Source organism: Capsaspora owczarzaki (genome assembly GCF_000151315.2).
Source record: "Capsaspora owczarzaki ATCC 30864 unplaced genomic scaffold supercont2.10, whole genome shotgun sequence".
In the NCBI taxonomy this organism is placed as follows: Eukaryota; class Filasterea; order Ministeriida; family Capsasporidae; genus Capsaspora; species Capsaspora owczarzaki.
The window spans coordinates 1,058,368-1,082,302 of NW_011887301.1; the positions used below are offsets into that span (position 1 = coordinate 1,058,368).

The following is a 23,935-nucleotide window of genomic DNA, read 5'->3' on the forward strand; positions in this document are numbered from 1 at the left end:
CATGCAGCCCACAAACTCCTCTGGCCATGTCCAGCGACGCTCACATCACACCCTGCGCGGTCCTCGGATACTCAGGTGTCTCTGGCCTTGGGCGAGCGGCTTGGCTACGAGAGAACCTTCTAGGAATCAGCCAGAATAGTAAAACCACACCTCCTTGCTATTTCTGATTGCCTCCAAACAGAAACCTGGTTCCTCGACCTTGGTCGAATCCCGTCCGCCGGAGCCAATTCAACAAGCGAGGCAACTATCTGGGGCGATGATGGCGAGGCTGATGGAGTGGTTTTCATGCAGTGACTCCGGGCGAAACGCTGCCTGCCGGGTGGCGTCGAAGTTTTTGTTGCAGAAAGAATTTGTCATGTTGTCGTTCTTGTTGCAGCGGTCAGTCTTTATTTTCCTACGTGCCACAACATCCTTCCACCCTCATGCCGAGACTTGAATTGCTGTTCCAACGTCGATCGATACTATTGTCGGTCTGTCTTGCATGCATTCTGCTGAGTTTGCTCGCCCTACTGCCATACGGCGGAGAAGAAACCAGCCACCACCCATATATCCGCGCTCGCCTTGGGCGACATGCCTTGAGTCATGGCGACCCAAGAATCGGTTCTGAAAAATCTGGACTCGATGCGAAGCAGTCGCCAATTGAGGCCCGCGTGCTGCATAACAAGAACGGTGTGGTTCAAAGTTTCAACGCTCCCAACATCACAACGGACGTAACCTCCGCTTCGACCTGGTCGTCGTCCCCGTTCGCGTGTGATGACTACTTTGCTCGCAACAACGTGCTGCTCGTACTGCACTTCAACCAAGCTTTGCCGCAGCACTACGACCATGACAAGTACTTTCGAGGTGCGTTCCGAGATGTCGTCCTATCCATTCCGGAGGCCTCCAGCGACCCCCAATCCAACCAGTTCGTGTGCCCCGATGGCTACGCGGGAAGATATACATACTACTGTCTCTCAAGCATCATGCTGCGCCATCCGGGATATCGTGGCTACCTTTTCGTCCATTTCGACGTCTTCCTCAAGTTCTGGCAATTACGCGACATGCCATTGGACACCATTTGGACAAGCCAGTTATATCAACACCACAACAACTCAGACTGGGTCCACTGGGGTCGGCCATGGGGCATGAAGGCTCTCAACAAGATGTACGAACGAGCTTCGGGCGATTGCAGTTCGCGCGCCCACCGATCCGAAACATGTCAGCTCATCGACGTGTGGACGAACAAAGGCGGGTTGGCCAACTTCCGGTTTGGCGGTTTTTCGGATGTGGCATACATTCCCTCGGAGCACGTTCGCAACTTTGGTAAGGGTTGTTTGAAAGTAGTTTGTTCTCCGTGCGGCCGACGCTGTCGCCTCCCGCTTGGATGTTGTTCGAGCAACATTCATATCCTATTCACACAAAACTCATTGTCTTCTGCCTCTCCCCACAGTCTGGTTCTCATCGTACGCCCACTTGGCCAGGCTTTTTGCGGAGATTACCTTTCCGTTATTTGCGAGCCTGTCGCAAGAGTCATTCAAACTGCTCCATCCTGAGCTACCGGACGGTGCAGCTACCACCCATAGCGTGCTAAAAGGCGCCAACAACTTGACTCCCAATGTTGCAGAGTTGGCGACTTGGTTTTACGCGGTTTGCACTTCCGACAGCGTGCACTTTTGCCATCGCACGGACTTTCGGGTTCCCTCGTTAGCTGCCTTCTACGATTCAGCCATGAGTGCATGCAGCGCGTCTCGCTTCCCATCGACCTTGGATCTGGACGTCGATTACATGTCGGACTTGAGAGCCCAGCAATCCTCCGGCATTCGTTTGGCTGCATACGGGCTGCTCCTGGTGTGTTCGTTGATCCTGGGCGCGGGGCTTGTGCGATTTGTGGCCCGCACCATTGCAGCAGCTCAGAAGGATCGCAACACGAAACCAAGCGCCGCTTCATCCGGGCATTGCAGTGCCATTTGAAACGTTCAGGTCTCAAACTCCTGCTTTCGTTAGCTTGCTACTCGTGTTCCGCATCAGTTCTCTGTCTTGGTAGAGCCAAGAGATTTGTTATTTAGTTATTTTATTGAACCGCGTTGCCTTTGTTTTTTCATGTAAAACCCCTTGATATCGAAACGACTCTTCTGAAAACGCTCGATTCTTTCACTATTGCGGGACTACTAATCGCATTAAGACCACCCAGCAGTTTGTAACAATTGCACTTTGTGAAACCTAGAGATTGGGTCGTTTGCAGGTCTCTGCATTTTGCTTTTTTCGTGAGGCAACAATGCAAAACCCAAAACCCAGAGCCATGAAAAACAGATAAATTCAATCAAAGAAAGGAGACTCCAAGACCGACTTGGAAGCCTGCTCGGAAGTTGTCCGTCCCTGCGGCAGAGAAGGGCACGCAATAATTGAGTTCCAATCGAGCCATTCCTGATCGGAAGACGACGCCTGCCCCGACAGAGTATCGCATGGAGCCAGGTTGGAAGAGCGACAAGAGCCGAGGGACAACAAACTGGTCTGTTGAGTGTGTGTGTGTGTGTGTGTGTGTGTGTGTGTGTGTGTGTGTGTGTGTGTGTGTGTGTGTGTGTGTGTGTGTGTGTGTGTGTGTGTGTGTGTGTGTGTGTGTGTGTGTGTGTGTGTGTGTGTGCAGATGATAGGAAAAGTGTCAGCACTTGCGACATTGTAAAAGATGAGACATCGCACAAACTTGCGTCAGTCCTGCGGCATACCAGGAGCAATCTGAGTAATGTTGCCAGCGCTTGCAAAGCCATGCAGCAATAGAGAGCGACCAAACGTGTCACGCAAAAATTTGAAGGGCATTGTGCTATAAACGTGTGCCGCGCCAGCAACATAGGCATCGCCGCCGAGATACGCGCCTGGAATGAACAAGATGCGCCAAAACAGGACACACAAAAGAGCAATGTCAGTAGGGTTGTGGGTTGGCAAAGGCAGGATGCAACGCCTAGAATGAAATTAGGCAATCACCTTTGTCGTGGGGCCCAGCTCCGCGAACAGTGAAGCCTCGAAGCGAATTGGGTCCTCCAAGGAAGAAGCGATCGGAAATGCGGGACTCTGTGCCACCCAGCATTGACAGTAGGCCTCCCCACAACGACGCGGAAACAATCTGCGACGACGGAGGAGGATTAGTGGATGACGTTTTCTCGCTTGTGATTTGGGTGCGACTTGTTTGCAAGCCTTACCAAGTTTTCATTAAAAAACGCTTGGTTGAACTGTGCTTGTACATGTGACTTGATAAACTTGGCGTCGCCTCCAATGCCAGCAAATTCCTAGCCCGCGTCAACATTCTCCAAAAAGTTGAGCAGAGCGCAATTCGCGAAGCAATTCGCAACCATCGTCTCTACTCACCTGTGTCCACTCGACGAGCTTGCCCTGAGTCGCTAAATGAGTATCGTTGCGCGTGTCGTGCGTCAGCACATGCTTGATCGACGACTGCAAAAAAAAAAAAAAAAAAGTGTTGAGAGGTTGAGTGAGTTCGGGGTTGAAATGAATCAGGGATTGCGTTGTTCTCGGAGGCAAAAAAAGCACTCATACCACTCATACCAACAGGGAATGACCGGCCTGTTCACGGACGAGCATCGAAGCGCGGAACGGAATGTTCAACAGCCTCGTATTGCAAGCGATGTACACCATAACTGAGCAAGATAGGGTGTTCAATCTATGAGTGGCGAGACAACGAAGCGAAACGAAAACAACAACAACAAGAACAACAACAACAACAACAACAACAACAACAACAACAACAACAAAAGACAAAAAAAAAAAGGCAATCCACAAGCGGCGAAATTCCAGCCTCGTTGCATTTCGTCGTACGAGCTTGGTGTCAGATTGCCTTGGAGCACCTATATGTCGGTTGGTGTCAGATTGCCTTGGAGCACCTATATGTCGGTTGGTTGGTTGGTTGTGTTGTTGTGCTCTACCTGGTAGGCCGAGCTGTGAATGAAGCGATCGGGGTCGCCGCTGATGGGCTGACGAGCTGTGAATGAAGCGATCGGGGTCGCCGCTGATGGGCTGAATGTAGTCCAGCATGTAAGCAGCCTTATTGCGCATGCCGACGGCGTAGTTCAGCGAGAGCTTCTCTGCGCGGCCAAACAGCGCGTTTCGGAGCGTAGCGTTTGTCTCCCAGTCGACTTCAGCGTTGCCAATGAGGGTGCCACTCGACGCCGCGAGCCGCGATGACTCTGTCACGTTGAACGTCACTTCAATGTGCTGCGGCGAGCTCGGATCGTGCACCTGTGGCGGCGGCTGGTACGGTGCAGCGTCCACCGTCACCTCGATGCTCTTGAAGATGCCCAGCCGCTGGAGCTCGACCGCGGACGCGCTCGCCGCCTGCAGAGCCTCTGCCACGGTCTTGGCTTCAAACACGGCCTTGCTCGCATAGGTCACCTGCCCGCACAGCACAGCACAGCACAGCGCAGCGCAGAGTGGCGCGCACACAAGTGAGCAAATCGCGCTCTCTGTCAGAGATCTCTCTCGCTCCTCGTCCGCCAATGCACCATGCATCGCCTCCAGCCAAAATGCAGACCACAAGGTCCACAAAGTCCTAAAAAAAAGCTCACTGTCTCTGGGTTGGTGAATGTAAGCCCGTCGACATGGACGTGGTCGACAATGACTGGCCGCGTCGCCGACTCTGCAAACGCGCGCTGGTACTTTGCGCGCTCCTCGTTCGTCGCCATACAAAAGTGATGAAGGAAGAAAGGAAAGAAGGAGAAAAAGGAGTGCACTTTCCAAAAGAATACAGCAAGCAGTTTTAAACTAAAGTGCTGTACCGTGTACAAAAGTGATGAAGGAAGAAAGGAAAGAAGGAGAAAAAGGAGTGCACTTTCCAAAAGAATACAGCAAGCAGTTTTAAACTAAAGTGCTGTACCGTGTTGAGATGTTCAGCCGCACGGAGGCGATGAACGGACGAAAGCAGCTTCATGCGAGAACGCCCTTGCAGACAGGAGGCCTAACTCACTCAGAACTGAACCATCATCGCCTCGCGTTTCCCTACAATCACAACCTCACTCAATCTCTCCTTTAAATACATGCTGCTCGTTTTTCATAATTCTCTCTTTTTCATAATTCTCTCTTTTTCTCAGATTGACATTGACCATCCATTCCGTATTTGGACGAGTCAGTCTTTTTTTTTTCAAATTGTAAGTTTTCCCGCCTTTTTTTCTTGTTCTTTTTCTCTCTTCTTTTGATTGTGACCTTGTTTTTGAGTTGATGATTTCATAACGAGTGCACTGGGCTCTGATTTCAATATCCTGGGAAGGCTCAAAGCAGCAATTTCTAGGCTGAAGACTACTCTCGTTTCTGATCACAACAATCGTCACACACAACAAAAATCTCGCCATCTTTTTTTTTTTTTCCTTCTTCTTCTTTTTCGTTCTGCTTTCGTTCTTCCGTTTTTGACTGTTCGCCTTTCGCTTCCTTCCTTCTCGTTATGCCTTTTCGCCTTCTTCTTCTTTTCCACTCACTTTGCGATTTGCTTTTGCTTCGTTGGTTAGATCATCTTTTGAAAGATCTCGCGATCTCCACATGGCGCCGGTTTCGTTCTGACCGCGTGGTCGGCCGTCCCCGCCCCTCCCCCTTGTGCTCTGCTCTGCTCTTCCCCTTCGATGACAAAGCACATTGACGCATTGCTATTGCATCCACAGTTGCAGTCAGCCCGCCGCTACTCGAGGCGCTCTTGATCACTCGGTAGGCACTCTCCATTCAATCTCTTTCTCACTCTTTCCTTTCCTCCCCTCTTTCCACCATCTCGCGGCGATGATTGTTCGACAAAAAAAGGCGATGCACTCGTGTGTCCCTTTTTACAAACTAGAGTTACTGAACATATTCTTGTTGATAACATGCTCTGTCAATGACTGCCCACTTTATTCCTTTCCTTTCGTTGTTCTTCTCCCTCCTTTATGTCTCTCGATTCATTTTGCTAAACTTGTTTTATCTTGATTCTCTTGTTATTTTGTAGCTCCTATACCGAGACGTTGACGTGGATGACGGACAAACACGAAAACCAAACAGCCGCTTTGCTTCTTCTGGTAAGCACCATCTTTCCTCGCACAGACCCCTCCCAACTCCCAAGCCACTCCAATCTCCTTTCTCTGTGTTATGATGCACAATTTATTCTATCTCGTAGGGTCTTCAACCCAGTGACGCTCGTTATTAAAGCTAGATAGTACCTGAACACTTTCATTTTGAGTCGCTTCTTTGCATTTCACTCCCTCCCTCAGCTGATTTGCCTGAAACTTACTTTGCATCTTTTTGTGCTTGTAGTGTAGATTCTGGTGTTCCGTGGATCGGCTTCAACTCGAAATGCTCGGTAAGTAATTTGCGAAAGACAGCTACAAAATATTCTTGATACAAATAAAAGTATATTTGGTTTCATATCACTTCAATCACTTCGTGCAACACTCTGAACTCGAGCAAGTCGCAATCAATCGGGGGAGGAAGAGAAGAAGAAGTCAATCACTTCGTGCAACACTCTGAACTCGAGCAAGTCGCAATCAATCGGGGGAGGAAGAGAAGAAGAAGAAGACAGCCGTCAGTGCTTCTTGCTGACTTTATCTTCAAACTGAATGTACTTTTTGGGTACACGGCACTCTGTGACGAGATAGTTTGTAGCGGCCGACGCGGCGTCACCTTGAACGACAACGACACGCGATCCATTCGGTTCAACCGTAACTGCATAAGCACACAAACAAAAGCCAGTGAGATTTCTCCAACCAAAAAATTGAAACGGAAAAAAAAGTATCGGCACAAATCCTCACGCACCTGCGGCACTTGCCGCGGCAAGCTTCGACAGTTGCTTGGCCATGCTATCGAGATTAATCTCCAGAAGATCTGCGTGATTGATCACGGTGACGAGCTTGCGGCCGACACGTTTTTCAGTGCGAATCAGGACGTGCTTGACGCGATGTTTGCTGTTATTTCCGCAAGGGACAAACAAAAGTGAGGATGGTGATGATTCAACCAGCAGAGGAACTTTCACAACGTCTCTGAACCCAACAAGGGCATACCGAACGACTGGATCATCTCCAGGAATGTCAAGGCGATGGTAGGGTCGCATTTCAGTCAGGAGCCTGCGCGCATTGTTTGTTTTGGTCGGTTGGTTTTCCAAGGGTTGGCTTCAGGCAAGCAAACAAAGAGCAAAGATTCGGACGCTTACCTCTTGGTAAGATCGTCACGCGCCAATCGGCTCACTCCAGACGCTCGTTCTTCTTTCGTCAACAAAAGATCGGCCAACTGCGGGTCAATATTAATCATTCTGCATTCCCATTAAAAATGAGAAAACCAGAGAATCGAAGATGGTTCAAGTGAGCACTCTTCGAGACCCCCGTTGCCAGATTTCCAAGAAATGGGAAACTCAACCTGCGATCGTTGTCGACAATCAGCTTGTGGCGCACGAAATATCGCGACAAGGCATCTCGAGCCTCACTGGCGGTGTAAACAGCTTCCTTGCTGCACAAACAAACACGAGCAATGAGCAGCCTGCGACACCATCCAGTAATTTCACAACCTTCAACTTTTGCACCAACCCGAAATGGTGGAATGCCTTGGCTTCAGGAACCGGCAATGCATCACTCGAGGAAGCAGCAGCTTTGGCATCACCGTGCTCCTTGAGCAGCTCCTCATGATACTCTGTAAAGATGGGACGCGCTGCCGTCCAGGCACCATACAGCTCGAGAATGGACACGTTGGGCTCGTCCTCTTCCACGACAGCAGCCGTCTTCTTCTTTGCCTTGTACACGGGAACTACAAAAGCGACAAGGCTGCAGCACAGAAACGGGGAGATTAGTCTTTTGAGGTTTGGACGGAATCCCACCGACCCAACCCAACAAAAATACAAAATGAAAAAAACAACAACAACAGCAAACAACTTCCATACTCTGGATGCGCTCGATTGACGGAAGCAAGGCTTTCAACGCCCTTTTGATATTCTTTCAGCTTGATGACGCCACGTTTCTGCATCTCTTGGAAGAACTTTGAGACCTGCAGGGAGGGGGAGTTATTCGATTTCTTGATTCGTGAGCAGTGCCATCGCCAAATGAAACGAGCTTGAAGCGAGTCAAGCCATACCTTCTTGTACTTTGTCTTTTTCAAATCCAGCTCGACATCCGGTGGACGGCAGGCAAGCATGTGTGTCGAAAACAGAACACTGTTGGTGATGGGCAGCTGCTTGTCCTCGACGAGTGTTTTCAAGGCATGGAAGAAGCACGTCTCGAGAAGAGCATCGTGATCAATGTCGTCTTCCTGGACAGGTGCAGCAGCCCCCGAGGTGCTGGCTTCAGAGCTGTTCGCGCTCGACTCGACAGCAGGTTCTTCTGCAGCAGGAGCCGGGGCAGAAGAAGCGGAAGAAGAAGAAGAAGCAGACGAAGATTCAGCCTCTTCCTCTTCTTCTTCATCGTCGGAAAAGTCCAAGTCATCTTCTTCTGTAAACATGGAAGCAAGTGAGATCCTGAGTTCCAGTACCAGAGCGCTGCTTCTGTGCATGCTCAGCCAGGCTCGAAAAGACCTTACCAAGCGATGCCACGAAAGGGTCGGGCAACTGCGGCAGCTTGCCCTTGCCACCCGACAGCCATAATTGATCGCCCATTGTGTGAAGCACCTCCAGCGCTTTCCCACGCGGACCCATGGTCTGGATTTGCTTTGCATCGACGACAACTCGGCCGACACAAACAGCCGCTCTGTAGTTTTTGGGGTCAGTGTAGAATGTGTGAGCCCGGATTCATCTCGGAGAGCGAAAAAGAGAGTTGACAGAGTTCCTGACAACTCGCGAGAATTCAATTGAGTCGGCAAGCGGCCTTACCCGCCATTGCCCAGGATGGTAACGCCACGAACTTGGTCGATGGAGATTGGCTCGAGCTCCTGCACCAAGTGTTGCACATCCAGCAGTCGTCCGACAACCGTTACGCGAGAGAGATCCGGTCGCCGCACAATCACACCAGGTAGCATGAGATCTGCACACGGCACCGGTACAAAAGCTCAGAAATTATGCACGAAGCGACATCGGGAGACCAATATTCACTGTTACCTGCGCCGTTCTCGATGCGCTCGAATGCATTGTCGGACGTGACAAATGTTGGGACGAGTGCTGGAATTCGCCAGAGCATGTAGACTGGTGCAGATTCACAGATAGACGAGATGCATGTATCGTGAGTGTTTGAGCAGTGAGGAAAAAGAAAAAAAGCCTACGCCTTGAGCAAAGGCATTGCCACAAAATTGTCACCTGTTGGCACAAGCAAGCCCGAGTCCAACTCGAACAGCAATGGCTGGTTGGTCGTCGTGCTCGTGTAGATGGTGACGGGATCGCCGCCAAAAGTGACGACCTTGGTGATGGTCAACGCCTCGTGCTCGTCCCAGAGCGGCAACCGGTCCTGTTGCTTGCTGGTGGCATCGGCGTCGGCAGAGTCAGCATTCGTATCAGCATCAGCACGAGGCGCAGCGGCTGGGGCCGGGGCAGGGGCAGCAAGCGCAGGCGCATGTGCGCCAATCTGGGCCAGGATGCGCTGTCGCAGCTTCCGCTGGTCGCTCGAGCGCATCATGACGCTTGTCTTGATGTGAAACGGTTTCCTGAACATGGCTGATTGCGTGGATGGGCGATATATATGCGGGGGTTGGTTGAAGCGGAAAACAACGAAACGACCGAAACAATGACTGTGCGTGTTTCACTTTTGGCGAAAGTTGCATTGGGAAGAATGCTCAAAAAACGCCCACAACCATGTTATTAATATTTATTGCAAGACCATTACAGCTTCCAAAGGTCAGCCCCATCCACAAGAGATCCGACAAGAAACCCAAGATAACAAAAACAAAAACAAAAACGAAACAAAAACCCCGTAATGCAAAATCCAGTCATTTTTTCTTTTTTTTTTTTTTAGGTTTTTGCTTTTTCACTTCTCGTCGAGCTCGATCAACACACAACAAATGGCTGGACGATGGCAGCGCGCTGAGGACAGTCGACGCGGATCGCAGGATGTCTGGGTGGACTACGACGCCAAGCTGATGGCGGTTGTTGAAGCCGCCTTCAATGTAACGCTGCTGTTTCACTCCATTTTTGCAACTCCAACACAGGACAGGGGATCGCCAACATGACGAACGACGAAGCGGAGCGAGCGAGCGATGGAGCGTGCAATGCTGGGATTTGGCGCCGCAACGCGAGACGCCGAGCCAAGCAGCAGACAATGCGAAAGCGAGCAGACTATTGACTGGCAATTTTGAATGGAAAAAAAAAAAAAAAAAAAAAGCCAGCCAAGAAAAAAAAAAAAAAATCAAAACGAAGCGGTTTTTTGTTTTGTTTGCAACTCATGCAAAACTGGCGCCAAAAAAATCACAAGTCGTCCGAAATCAGACCAAAAGTCATTCGGAAGTGTTGTCTGTTGATCACGAAAGGTTGATCAGCGGGAAAAAAAAAACCAAAACAAAACAAAAAGACAAATGCGAGTTGAATACGATTTCAGCAAAGTCCGAATCGCCGGCTTTTTTGGAACGAAAAATCGTTTTTGATGGCATCGATGACTTGAACAACATTGATTGCTCATCTTGACTTGCGTGTGGTTGACACTACTGTTGTTGTTAGGCTGGACTGAAGCGCGTGGATGTCGACGACGAGCGTTTCATTGATCTCTCAGATCCAAAGCAATTTCTGCAGCGGCGCAAGGACGATCCTTCTCGCCGTCGCCTCGTGCGTCGTCTGGTCGCTGGACAAGACCCCGATGACGAAGATGACGAGCCCGCTGCGGCTGCTGCTCCTGCCAAGAAAGGGAAGGCTGCTGCTGCCGCTGCTCCTGCTGCTCCTGCTGCCGCTGCTCCTGCTCCTGCTGCTGCCGCTCCTGCTGCAGCAACCACTGCCACGAACGGGTCCAAATCCAAGCCTGCAGCTGCTGGCGCTCTCGATCCTGCCAACATGAAGGTGACACAACAGCAGTTCAAGTTGGATTTCTTCTGTATGTTTCTTGCGCAAAAAAAATTCGCGCCCTCACTTTCCCCATCCTCGCAGGTCATTGAGCTCCAGTACGAGCTGCTCAAGCGCGGACTAAAGTCCAGCGGTGCCAAGAAAGAGCTGGCAAAGCGATTGCAAGAAGCGCTGGACGAAGAAGATGACGAAGAAGATGAGGAGGATGAGGAAGATGAGGAGGACGACCAAGCTGCCGCTCCTGCCGCTGCCGCTGCCGCTGCCTCTGCCTCCGCCAAGGCTACTTCTGGCCCTGTCAAGCGACCTGCCGACGAGGACGAAGAGGAAGAGGACGAGGACGATGGCCAGGACGACATTCGCTGGTTCTGGGCGGGCGACTCTTCCAAGGGCAGCCAGGACATTTGGGTCGAGTACGACGCGGCCACGTCCAAGATTCTCGAAGACTCCTTCACCAAGAAAGAACAGGAGGCCAAGGTCGATTCGCAACGCTACGTCGATCTCCGCAACCCCAAGCTCTACCTGCAGCGCCGCTACGACGATCCCAACAAGCGACGCACCGTCAAGCGTGAGCTCATTCCCAAGGCTCCCAAAGCTCCCGCTGCACCCAAGCCGGCTGCTGCTGCTGCTGCTGCTGCTGCTGCTGCTGCTGCCACCCATACCAACAAGAAGGCGCGGACGGACGATCCAGCTGCTGCGCCTGCAGCCGCCGCTGTCGCTGTTCCTGCGCCTGCCCCTGCGCCTGTGGTTGGCCACTTGAGTCTGCCGAACGTGCCACACACCTGGACCAACTTTTCGGACATGAACTACTACGAGGTCAACGTCACTCCGGGCTCCAAGGAGGAGCTTGCCGTGTCTGAGGCGCTCACCTCCACCGTCCAGGCGATGCACCAGCAAAACACGACCAACCACAAGATTGCATTTTCGCAGCTCAAGCCCAGCCGTGTGGTTCGCGTGCAGAATCCAGGGCTGTGGCTGCGCTACAACGCCCGCTTGCAGCGCATCACGCAATCCCTGCCTGGTGGCAAGGCCGCCCCAGTGGCCAAAGTGAAGACCAACACCAGTAAAGTGGTGTCGACGCTTGCACCAAACGCTCCCGTCAACGAATTCTTCCTCTTCCACGGACTGAACGCGAGCTTTGTGGACGACATTACCCAGCTCGGCTTCGACCCGCGCCATTGCTCTCTGGACGGCATGTTTGGCGCTGGCCTGTACTTTGCCGAGGATTCCTCAAAGTCCAACCAATACACCCACTCTGGCAAGTGCAAGGCCAGCGGTGCGGTCGCGCTCGGCAAACAAGGTACCTGCGGCTGCGTCAAGTCGGACGAATGCTGCATGCTTCTGTGTCGCGTCATTCTCGGCGACACCCTGGAGGAAGTGGTTCACCGAGGCAACAAGCCTGTGAGTTTTTTTTTTGATTTGTTGATTTGTCGAACCAAGTGCGGTTGATTGCCATTTCTAACTTGCCATTTCCACGCGAATTTTGTTTCCCCAAATGGCTGTTTTGTTGACCCCCCTCACTGTTTCGCTCACTCTCCTCTTTCTCAACCAACCCTTCAGGGCGACTTTTGGCACAACCGCAGGAAAGAACCCACCAAGCCGAACGGCAAGGACTTTTACAACTCCGTTCTTGGCGAAGCGCGCACCAACAAGTCATCCGCCAACTTGAACTTCCGCGAATATGTCGTACGTTTGTGGTGATTATGTGACGGAGTGAAATTGCGCGTGGTAAAGGGGGTTTTCTGGTTGTGGCAATGTTTCTAAGTGTTCACCTCTTCCACCAGGTGTATGAGAGCAGCCAAGTCTACCCCGAGTACAAGGTGTACTACCACCGTTCATAGTACACTCTCACACACACACTTTTCTTCTCAGTGCCTGAGCGTGTTTCCGTCATTCTTCGTTTCTGTCGCGCGAGCTCGTTGATCTTTGGTGTTTTGTACGTTCAATGGACAAGTCCGAAAATCAGTTTCTGCATCTTTCATTTACTACAATGAATAGATAAGAGCACTCCAAGTGGGGGCAGCATTGATAGCATCACATGATGCCTTGATCAGCTGAACGCGTAGCCCGACGACCCGAACTAGAGCAAACGACGAAAGCGGCACCAGTCAGCAATCTCACAACGTCGAAAGCCTTCTTGAGCTGATCGTAGGATTGGATGCGCGTCGGAATCTTGAGGTTGAGGTAGCTGCAACACACAAAAACGACGCGAAAATCACGTTCAGGGGAGATAGTTAGGAATCAAACAAAACATCACAATCAAACAAGGGAAAAAACCAAACAAAAAACAAAACAAAAACAAACAACAAACAACAAAAACCACCATTTACCAAGTGCTGCTGGTCGGGAGAGCGCTGCTGGTCGGGAGAGCATTGGCTGTCGGCGAGATCGTCCAGGTTTCGTCCTGGAATGTGTGAGCAAAGCCAAACACGGGCGGTTGCGGACTGCCAGACCACAGCATGAGGAGATTGACCAACATGTCCTGGTCGAGTGATTGGACGTACTGCCAAAACCAGTCCACGATCGGGGACGAGCTTGCAAAGTCCACAAGGCAAAAAAACAAAAAAACCCCGACGATGGCGGCGACGAAGAAACAGTGAGAAATAGTGAGCACTCATGCAGACCCCACCCCTCAAATCCAATGGTACGCTGTCGCTTACCGCATCACAGAGCGCCACTCGGCAATGTTGATTTTGTCAACACCTCGAAGGGACGTCGACAGCTCCCCGGGACTCAAGGCACGGAGATACGTGGTCGAAATCACCTCCAAAAGCCCGGAGCGCAGTGCGGCCAACTGAACTTGCCGGTTGTAGAACATGCGAGCACGGAGTTGAAGGTCAACAAACTGCTTGACGTTGGCCGACGTGACACTCAGCTTTTCGCCATTGGGCACAAGAGGAATGGTGGTGCTACCGTTCTCGGTCGTGTAGGTGAATTCGAGATTGGCCGCAGCCAAATCCTGGGCACTTGTGTGCAGCAGTTTTTCCATGGAGGCGGCAAACGCCGGGTCGACGCTTGCCAAATCCGCCAGCTCCAGCTCCTCGTCCACAAAGAACTTAAAGTACGCGAGAGGCAACGGAAGACCGAACGGAATGTCGCTGATCAGCGCGACGGCGAGCATCCGCCCAATGCAACGGTAGCAAGCAACCATGAGCTTGTTCATCTTGTTTTGTGCAAAAGGCGCGACCACAACCGATCTGGCGTCTCCGGACGGAACAAACAGAACACCGCGCTGGTTGTCATGCGTCGTGCTCGCTGCGGGAGCCGATGTGTGGGAAGTTTGGGAGCTCGCCGCCGTCGCGCTCGATCCAGCCAGAATGGGGATGGGAGTGGGCTGCCCTTCCTCCTCGTGAGCGCTCGGAGGTGCCGCGGGGAATGTCGGGATTTCGCCGCGGGACTGGTGGCCACCTCGACCTCGACCTCGACCACGACCACGACCACCACGACCACGACCTCGACCCGCCTCGCGAACACTGCCACCATGGCGGGAATCAGGATTCGAGTCACCGGCTTCGGTTGAGGCGCCCGCGCGCTTGAGAGCCGGCCAATGGCCCTGCAGAGGCAGATCCAGGACATTCTCTCCCATGTGCGCGTGGAAATCGCCGCTGCGGGGTGCGCCAAGAATGTCACAGAGCATCAGAGAGAAGAACTCGCGGGTCGGCCCCGATCCCATGCCCTCTTCTTCCAAGAACGTGACACCAAAGTCACAGATGAGCGCAGCGGGATTGGCGTGGACGACGTGTTGCACAGCTTGGCGGAAAAAGTTGTCGCGGGGCAGCCTGAGCTCGAAGGACAGGTCCTCGTCGGGTTGGTTTGAGCGTGCGAGGTAGCCAAGCCACTTGAGCTTGGACGCGAGGGGAACAATGTTGGGAATGTCAAACAAGAAGGACGATCCGCTCAGCAGGCTGGTGTCGTCCTTGACCAAGCTTTGAATGGCGCCCGCGTGCTTGATGCAAAACTCTTTCAGGCCAGAGGGCACGTATGTCAGACGGTGTTGCTGACGGGCAATCAACCATTCACGCGCTTGACGCAGCTCGGCGTTTTCAGAGCTCTCGTCGTCGAAATCCGAGTGGTTCGAGTCAGAGTATTCGGAGCTGCCCCAAGCGTCTTCGGCCTCACTTCCAGAGCGGCTCATAGAATCATCATCATACTCGTCATGCCAGCCCTCATCGTCGTCGTCATCGTCGCCATTGCGAGAGTAGCCGTGCTGTGACTTGCGCTGCTTCTTGGGTTGAATTTGCGACATGCCAAACGCATAAACCGGGTCGTCTTTGCAGGCGGTGGAGGTGGCAAACAGCTGCTGGGAGAATGGACGAGCTGCCGAGACTTGCGAGGCAATTGCTTTGAAAAGGTTGCTCGGGTTTCGGCTGTTCTGCTTGCCTGCCTCGAGAGAAGCCCCTGATTTGCCCTTGCCCTTGCCCTTGCCTTTGCCTTTACCTGCGCTGGAATCTGTGTCGTCACTGCCGGGTCCCACTATGGCCGCTGAAGCAGGAGCAGGCTCAATCAGGTAACACCAGCGATGGAAGGCCTGGAACAGGAAGCTAATGCGATCCGAGTTCCAGACCTGCAAGTCCGGTGTGACGATGGACATGAACCGATCGAAATTCTGCCAGACAGCGTTTAGGTCTGGGAAGAAGGACGTTTCGCTGAGGCCCGACAGGGAGGAGGAGGAAGAGGAGGAGGCCGACGACGACGACAAAGCAGAGGATGATGTCGAGGCTTTGGCGGACGTGGATGCTGACGGCGGCGAGGGCAGCAGAAAGCCCTGCCGAAGCTGGACACGTTGTTGGCGGAAGCACTCTGCAGCAGGCGCTACCGAGAGCAGCCAGAAGTAGAGATCGGTGAGCGGACCAAATTGCTCTCGCAAGACACCGCTGGATGCGTCAAGATTGAAGATCAGCAGTCCAGAAATAAACTGAATGCGCTGTTCGAAGCGGCGAAGCATTTCTGGCGACTTGAGCCAGGCAGCTGCAGGTTGTGCCTTGAGAATCGCAACAGCTTCGTTCAGCAGGGTGATGGGGGTGTTGTGGGACAGCATGGCTTCGACTAGAATTCGCTGCTGATCCTCTGTGAGGATGGTAGTGTGTTTGGCAGACTGGGCCGGTGCCGCGTTTTTCTTGTTCGTCTTGGAGGCTGCAGACTTGTGCGTGATGTGGTCCTAACAAGCACGCAAAATGGCAGTCGACAAAAAAATGAGGACATCTTCAACCAACCACAACGCCCGATAGCAAGAGCAAAACTTGAACAAAAGAACCCCCCTTGAGCATTGCTCTCGTTTCTTACAAGCGTCAGGCGCAAAATGCGCAAAAACTGAGTCCGCTGGGGACCTTCAGAGCAAGTCAGGAGGGCCTTGATTGCCAGAAACAAACGCTCAATGCCAAAGACATCCATGGCCATTGCGCGAAAGCGGTGCGACGACAGGGTCGCCAACACGTTTGAGATGTCGTCATAGCGCAGCAAAGGCTCAAAGCAGCGCACGACAGTAGCCTGCATCTTCTCAATCGCACGAAGCGACGCCAAACTCTTGTCAAGAGTTTCTGACAATTCGTTGATTTTGTTCTGGGCATCGTTCAGGCGTTCCTCTTTGAGCTTGGCCAACATCTCGTGATGAGCACCACCAGCACCAGCAGCAGCTGTCGATCCAGACGCACTCGCACTAGCATCGGACGCAGAAATCGTAGACTCGGTGAGCACTCCACTAGAGATGGGAGCAGGCGTGGATTCGGGTGGGGTCGGGGCTGTCGCCTTTGTCGTCGTCGCTGCTCCTCGAGCACCACGACCACGACGCTGCGTCGGTGGCGCGGGCTGCTGGGAAGGAGTCACAACGGCGGGAGCATCAGCCGGGAGCGGGGCTGCGGTCTCTGGAGCAGGAGTGGTCGAGACTTCAGCAGCTGAGCTTTGCGTCTGCGTGCGACCGCCACGTCCGCGGCGACGGCCATTTCTCGGGCGATCGGCTACAGTTGCCGCAGAAACGGTCAAAGTGGCCGCGGAAGTGTCGACCTTGGGAGTGTTGTCACCGCCATTCTCGGTGGCATGACCATTGGCGAGCAGAGTTGGTTCGGAACTTGGCACCTGTTCCGTCGGGGCTTGAGGCTGTCGACCACGCCGTCCTCTGCCCGCATGGCCTCCTCGCGTTCCGGTGCTGGGCGCTGCTGCGCTCGCGCCTGAAGCACTTGAAGCATCGGTAGACGGTTCTTGATCCATCTGCAACAGCTTTTGCGCAGCTCTGACCAATCGTTGGGTCGCGAGGAGCGACCGCTGGTCTTGAGCGGCCTGCTGCTCGGCGCGGTCGCGCAGTTGTCCGAGCACGCGTTCATGGTTGTGCTCGCACGTCATCAGCGGGGTTCTCCGGTTGTGATCTCTGATTGTCAGATCGGGCTTGGCATTGACCAGCAAGTTGACCATCTCAAACCTGCTGAACTCGACTGCACGATGCAGCAGGGTGCTGTGCGAAAAAAAAAAAAAACCGTCCAAAAAACAAAAAAACAAACAAACAAACAAACAAACAAACAAACAAACAAACAAACAACCCCCAAACAAACAAACAAAAAACCCCCAAACAAACAAAGAAAAACCAAAGAAAAACGAGCACAAAATCAGAAACAGCCACAAAAGAAACTTTCAAACACCATCGGTTTTCTTTGCCACGGGGCCAATCAAAACACCGCGCAATACAAGAGAAGCAGCGCTACGCACTTCGATGCAATCGTGGAATTGATGAACAGGCCAACGTTGCTGCCTAAACGTTGCTCTGCATTTCGTCAAGCGATGAGTGTCCAGCAGAACAAACCCAACACAACAAGCGAACAACGTCCAACATCGCTTCCAACAACGACAACAACAAGAAACCACTTACTAGCCAGGGTGAGGATGTATTCCATGCACCCGACGGCGCCAACTTGCGCGGCAAGGTGAGCATAGGGATGACGGTCGTTCCAGATTTTATCCGCCTGCCATCCCACGAACAGGGCAAAGATTGAATCCCGATAAGCAAATCAAAATCAAAGCCAAATCGGTAAGGCGCTCATCCGACCGAGCGGAGCATTCCGAACGACAACGACGACGAGGTTGGAGCCCACGTACCTTGTTCGGATCCAGCCCCTCCAAGGCGCACTTGTCGATCGCTTGCGCCAGGATATGCGTATGCTCTTCCAAGGCCCGCAGCAGCCACACCTGGTCGTTCTCGAGCGCCACGTCGCACAGCTCTGGAAAGACCGAGTGGACTGGCGGTTTGGTGTCGGGTAAAGTCACCTCCTTCGCCCACGCGTCCATCAGCACAACGAGGTTTTTCTATTATAGCAGAACACACACATCGGATCGCAGATGAGCAAGTCGTCACGGACCGCCAGACATTGGGAGATGGGGTTGTTTGATCTTGGCGGGAAAAAAAAAAGCATTGCGAGCGACTACCACAACGCACATCCACATCGAAGCAATAACGGGGGCACACGTACCTGAGCTGCATCCCACTTGCCGAGCCGCAGTTGGTCGAACAGCCCAGTCCAGCCAGTTGGGTTTTCTAGCAATGGCTGGTTGTCGCAATGGCTGGTTGTCCTTCTTCCGGTCTGCCTTGCCAGCCGTGGCATCGATGGCGCTGTTGCTGTTGCTGTTGCTGTTGCTGTTGCTGTTCTGCGTCGTCGCGCTCGTTGACGGATAGTTGGGGTCGAGCTCCGACAGATCCAGCACTTCAGTCAGCCTGTGCACTGTGTCCGCGGTGCTCATCTGCTTGTGGTTTGGGGCCAGGTGGCTTTTGTACATGGGCCCATCGAGAAAGTGGGCAGCCATGTAGAGCACCACCCAGCGGTTGGGCGTCACGAGCGAGACTGTAGGCACACCGTCGTCACCGTCGACTTCAACGACAACGTCGTCCGCCTTTCCTCTCCGCTGCGTTCTGCGACCGGGTCCGACTCGCATGTCAAAGGAACAATGGAACAATAAGAAAAAAAAAAAAAAAAAAAGAAGTGAGTTCATTGAAGTAAATTCAGCAAACAGCAAAAAAAAAAGCAACAAAACCATCGAGTTTTTGATGATGATCAACAGTATTGGTTTTGTTTTGCTTGCTTTTCAAGTGTTTCACGTTTTGCTGGATTTTCGTCTATAAAAAAAGGCGGGAAAAATCGAAATGTTGAAACAGTCCTTTTTGTTGTTGGAGTTTGGCTTTTGAGACTCTGTGCTTTTGAACAAACACAATAGACGAGAAAATGCAGCAGTTGCGAAGTGTGCTGAACGCGTACGAAGACGAGTTTGCAGCCTTCTCTGAGCAATGGTACGCAACAGGAGCGATTTCCCGCCAAAAAGACAAAACTTGACAACGGCGTGTGTTGCTGCTTGCTGCTTGCACTCAACACCTGCTTGCATTTTTTGGCTTCATTGACGTTTGATTGCTCAAAGGGATACATGCACTGCGACGTCGCTGCGCACAGCGGGAATCAGCCCAGCGACAAAGCTGCGGCCGTACCAATTGGAGGGCGTTGACTGGCTCGCGCGAAAGCTCGCCTTCCGCGCGCACCTCAGGGCATTGCTCGGCGTGCCTGCTGGCGAAGTTGCGTCGGCATCATTGCGCTCTGGCGACGGGAGCATGGACTTGGGGCAGGATGACGGGTCGTCGTACAGCAACCGGGTTGCCGGCAATTCACGCACAAGCAACGCCGCACTGACAATGGCAAAGGCGCTGTGCAACCACACAGGCGCCATTCTCGGCGACGAAATGGGGCTCGGCAAGACCTTGCAGTCGATCGGTGTCATCCAGCTCGCGCGGTCGCGGCTGCTTGACACAACTTTTGCGGCAACCTCCGCTGCCAAGCCGTGCCTGGTGGTTGCACCACTCTCGGTGCTGGACAATTGGGCCGCAGAGCTCGAAAAGTTTGCTCCGTCGCTGGCTGTCGTGTCGTATGCTGGAAGCAAGGAAGAGCGGCAGTCGCTTGGCGAGGTAACGATATAGGATGGGGTTTGGTTTGTTGTTGGTCTTTTCGCTGTTTCGTCTTTGCAGCACGAAAATGCCCACGAACTGCCATCACGCTTTACATCTAATCAAACACATTGTCTCGTAGACCCTCGTGCGACAAACTGCAGCCATGGCTCGTGGCTCGATGCATCGAAATGGTCCGGTCGATGTCATTCTCACAACCTTTGACATTGCCATCAAGGACGCGGAGGTGCTGCAATCCATCTCCTTCTCTGCCATGGTCGTGGATGAAGCCCACCGGCTCAAGAATGCCGAGTCTGTCCTGTTCCAGACCCTCAGCCAGTTCTCCTGCCCCTTCCGGCTGCTCTTGACTGGCACCCCCGTGCAGAACAATCTCAGCGAATTGTATTCGTTGTTTCGGTAAGCGGAGCATGGTCGTGATGTGTTTTTCATTGATTGCTGTTGTTTGGGTTGCTGACCAAGTTTTGTATTTTTTTTTTTGTTTTTTTTTTTTGGTTTTTTTCGTTTTGCTGTTCACAGTTTCGTGGCACCCAAAGTTTTCACGGAATCCCTTCGCGAAGGGTTTCTGGAAACATTTGACGAGGTCGCCTCCGACGAAGAGTCTGCCACAGAGCTACACTTGATGCTCATGCCGTTTTTGCTTCGTCGCGAAAAGGCGCAGGTCGCGGCCGATCTACCAGCAAAGGAGGAGGTTGTGCTCCAATGCACACTCACCCAGCTCCAGAAAAAGTACTACAAGGCGATTCTCAAGAAGGACATTGACGCCTTTGCCAACCCCACGAAAACGCGACTGATGAACATTTTGATGGAGCTGCGCAAGTGCGTCAATCACCCGTACCTGTTTGACGGCGTCGAGCCAGAGCCGTTCCAGCTGGGGCGCCACCTCATTGATGCCAGCACCAAGCTGCGCATGCTGGACGCGCTACTGCCGTTCCTCAAGCAGCGGGGTCACCGCGTCCTGATTTTCTCCCAGATGACGCGCATGCTGGACATTCTGCAGGACTACTTGCACTTTTGTGGCTACGGCTACGAGCGACTCGATGGCTCTGTTCGTGGCGAGGAGCGCTTTCTAGCCGTGAACAAGTTTAATGGGGCGCAACGGCGACCAACGAACAAGCAGGCGGCAGCCAAGCCAACCCCAGCGTTCAAAGCACCCCGTCGAAACGTGATTGATTCGGATGACGACGACGATGAGCCTGTGATTACCAGCTCAAACAGCCACAACAAGGAAAACGACCGCAGCACCACCAGCAACAACATCGACGACGACGACAACGACTGCTTCGTCTTTCTCTTGAGCACCCGAGCCGGCGGTCTTGGCTTGAATCTCGTGTCGGCAGACACTGTCATCTTTTTCGATTCCGACTTCAACCCTCAGGCAGACCTACAAGCAGCAGCGCGTGCACATCGCCTCGGCCAGACGCGGCCGGTGCGCGTGATTCGTCTCGTCGCGCAGCACACAGTGGAAGAGATTGTCTTGCGAAGAGCTCAACGCAAGCTCGAGCTCACTCACGCGGTCATCCAAAAAGGCCATTTTGGGGGAGGCACGCAATCTGCAGCGCAGCCAGGAGAAGTCTCGGGCGCGACTGGCGATGAGCTCTCGGACATGCTCAAGTATGGCGTCGAGCACTTGTTTGTCACTGAATCCGTGGACGACGACGAGTTGACCGATGCGTATTTGACGAGTCTGGTGGGCGACACTGATCCCAAGACGCAACACTGGCTGCCGATGGCGGCGCCTATTGCCCGCGAGTCCGTATCGGATGATGACGCAGCTGCAGAGTCCACAGGCCCGTCCCGACAACAGCAGCAGCAGCAACAACACCACCAACACCAACACCAACAACAACCCCAGTCGGCAAAGGACGAAGAGGTCTCGGACAGCCTGTATTTGTGGGAAGGACGCGACTACTCGGAGCAGGCTGCCGCCAAGCCTTCGCGGGCAAAATCCCCACCACACCCGCATGGATTCGATGCCTTGCTGGCGGAAGCCGAGGGCGAGCGATCAGCAACCGAGAGTCGCTCGGGCATGACGATGGATGGGCGGCAGCGCCGGGCGCGGCGACCACGCAGCGATGACGAGGGCGACAGCCAGGACGAGCGTGCCTCGAAACTATCGCCCGCCGAATTGCTCGAGCGGCGACGCCAGCGCGAAGAAGCCGAGTTGGAGCGACAACAAGAGCGGCTGGCACAAAAGGCCAAGCGACAAGCGCGCGAGCGAGCCAAGAAGCTCGAGCTGTGGAAATCGCACGGTTATCACTCGCAAAATCTCGTCGAAATGCTGGATGCTGTTGCCAGTGGGACCGAGCAGGAATTGGAGGAGGAGGAGGACAAGGCAGAAGACCAACACCACTACGAGTACCTCAGCGCGTCATTGCCCGTGCTTGTGCGCGCTTTGCTCGACAAACCTCAAGCTGCAGGACCACAGCGCGCGGTCTTGCGCCGCTGCAGCAGCAGCAGCAGCGTTGTCGACGAAGATGACGAGGACGAAATCAACTTTGTTTCCGGGGACGTGACGCGCCCTCAAGTCCAACCGGGCGAGTCGTGCGTGGTTGTGCATGTCGTGGATGACGAGGGTCGCTGGGGTCGGGGCGGCGTGTTTTCCGCGCTGGATCGTCACGCCTTGGCCCGCGGTACCCGCGAGCTGAAAACAGTCGGCGATTGCTACGAACGGGCGGCCGAGATGGACGATCTGCATCTGGGCGACGTCCATTTGGTTGAGCTCGCGTCGTCCGACTCCACCGCGCGTCGTTGGGTCGCCCTGCTCGTCTGTTTTAAACGGGATCGTAATGGAAACCTGGCGCCCCTTGCGCAAGCTGCCTTCACTACGGCTCTCGAGAAGATTGCAACGTTTGCGCTCGGAGTGCAAGCCAGCGTCCACCTGCCCCGAATTGGGCACAACATGCGAGGCACCGACTACTACTCGATCGAGCGCATCATCCGCAGCCGCCTGGCACGCGCCGGTGTGCACACCAGCATTTACTATTATTCCAAGCATGGTGGAAGCGCAGCACCCGCACATGGCCAACCTTCGTCGTCGTCGTCGTCGTCGTCGGGTGTCAAAGCGTCGTCGGCAAGCTCTGGAGGAGGAGAAGAGGAGCAAGGTCGCAAAGTACCCGGTCGTCAGCCACCAAAAAAGTCGACATTGAGCGATTCGCGTCGTGTCAACGACATGGATACGGAAGATGAGCTCGAGGAGGCGGCTGCTCCGGTCAGACAAGCTGCTCCGGTCAGACAGTCTGCTCCGGTTTTTGCCAAAGAGCATTCAATGACCTCTGAGCCGATGATGCAGCAGCAACACGACGACGATGCAGATCCCGCCTTGCCTGACACGTTCGTTGGCACCAACATTTTGCTCTCACCGCAGCTGTCTCCGGATGTCAAGCGTCGTCTGCAGCGCTACATTGTTGCCTATGGCGGGACAATTGTCAAGCCAGCAGAGCTCGATTTGTGCACGCATGTCGTCGTGCCATCCTTGGACTCTGCTGCATCCGACCGTGATAATGGAAACGCGCCCGCGGTGCTTCCCAGCTGGATTGACGCTTGCATTGCTGCTGGCTCGCTGGTGCCCATCCGCTAGTTGTTCTTGTCTGTCTGTCTGCGTTGATTTGTGTGATGGATGCACAAACATCACACCACTTTGCGAAACGTTATCACATGTAACGAGCTGTGAATAAACGAAACTTGATTTTTTTTTTTAATTGTTGATCCATTTTGTTTTGGGTTTTTGTTTTTTCTTCACTGCGATCTGTCGCTTGATGCGTTGCTGTCAGAGCTGAGTGCGTATCTGATCTCCTCACGCGAGGCCTCTGCTTTGATTGCAACCTCAGCCCGCTGCCGAGTTGAAGTCAAGTTACCGCTTAAAGCCATAAAATTAAAAAAAAAAAAAAAAAGCCCACTCTTTTTTTTTCTTTTTTGTTAATTTTCGTTTTTTTTTTTTTTTTTTTTTTTGTAAGTCCGACAGCGCTTTTTGTATGATTGATTTGGCTTTTGTCTTTCGTCTTTCATCTTCATTCTTTAGTTTGTACTCTCTGTGATCATCCATCTCGTTGTCTGTCTTGGGGGGGGGCGGTGGGACTTCCTCTTCTCTAACGCTGCCTCGTCCGGTGCGTTCTCCAACG

The 23,935-nt window shown here is 53.2% G+C and overlaps 4 protein-coding genes across 4 annotated transcripts; 3 read left to right on the top strand and 1 right to left on the bottom strand.

Moving 5' to 3' along the window:
• Window positions 1-401: 401 nt before the first annotated feature.
• CAOG_06129 (hypothetical protein) lies at window positions 402-2,121 on the top strand. The gene is made up of 2 exons (XM_004345669.2): window positions 402-1,302; window positions 1,430-2,121. The coding sequence occupies exons 1-2, from the start codon at window positions 423-425 to the stop codon at window positions 1,948-1,950; spliced, it is 1,401 nt and encodes a 466-aa protein (XP_004345719.1). The 5' UTR covers window positions 402-422; the 3' UTR covers window positions 1,951-2,121.
• Window positions 2,122-6,475: 4,354 nt separating this feature from the next.
• On the bottom strand, window positions 6,476-9,645 carry CAOG_06131 (hypothetical protein). The gene is made up of 12 exons (XM_004345671.2): window positions 9,206-9,645; window positions 9,011-9,094; window positions 8,786-8,936; window positions 8,497-8,663; window positions 8,056-8,408; window positions 7,865-7,968; window positions 7,515-7,748; window positions 7,348-7,437; window positions 7,145-7,243; window positions 6,996-7,058; window positions 6,751-6,899; window positions 6,476-6,660 (listed from the first exon to the last, which is right to left on the bottom strand). Exons 1-12 carry the CDS (start codon window positions 9,555-9,557, stop codon window positions 6,521-6,523), a joined length of 1,986 nt encoding a protein of 661 aa, XP_004345721.1. The 5' UTR covers window positions 9,558-9,645; the 3' UTR covers window positions 6,476-6,520.
• Window positions 9,646-9,848: 203 nt separating this feature from the next.
• Window positions 9,849-12,862, top strand: CAOG_06132 (hypothetical protein). Its single transcript, XM_004345672.2, has 5 exons — window positions 9,849-10,008; window positions 10,556-10,888; window positions 10,976-12,289; window positions 12,449-12,574; window positions 12,673-12,862. Exons 1-5 carry the CDS (start codon window positions 9,904-9,906, stop codon window positions 12,727-12,729), a joined length of 1,935 nt encoding a protein of 644 aa, XP_004345722.2. The 5' UTR covers window positions 9,849-9,903; the 3' UTR covers window positions 12,730-12,862.
• A 6,118-nt stretch (window positions 12,863-18,980) lies between these two features.
• Window positions 18,981-23,503, top strand: CAOG_06134 (chromodomain-helicase-DNA-binding protein). Its single transcript, XM_004345674.2, has 4 exons — window positions 18,981-19,154; window positions 19,280-19,817; window positions 19,939-20,213; window positions 20,334-23,503. The coding sequence occupies exons 1-4, from the start codon at window positions 19,090-19,092 to the stop codon at window positions 23,392-23,394; spliced, it is 3,939 nt and encodes a 1,312-aa protein (XP_004345724.2). The 5' UTR covers window positions 18,981-19,089; the 3' UTR covers window positions 23,395-23,503.
• Window positions 23,504-23,935: the final 432 nt, after the last annotated feature.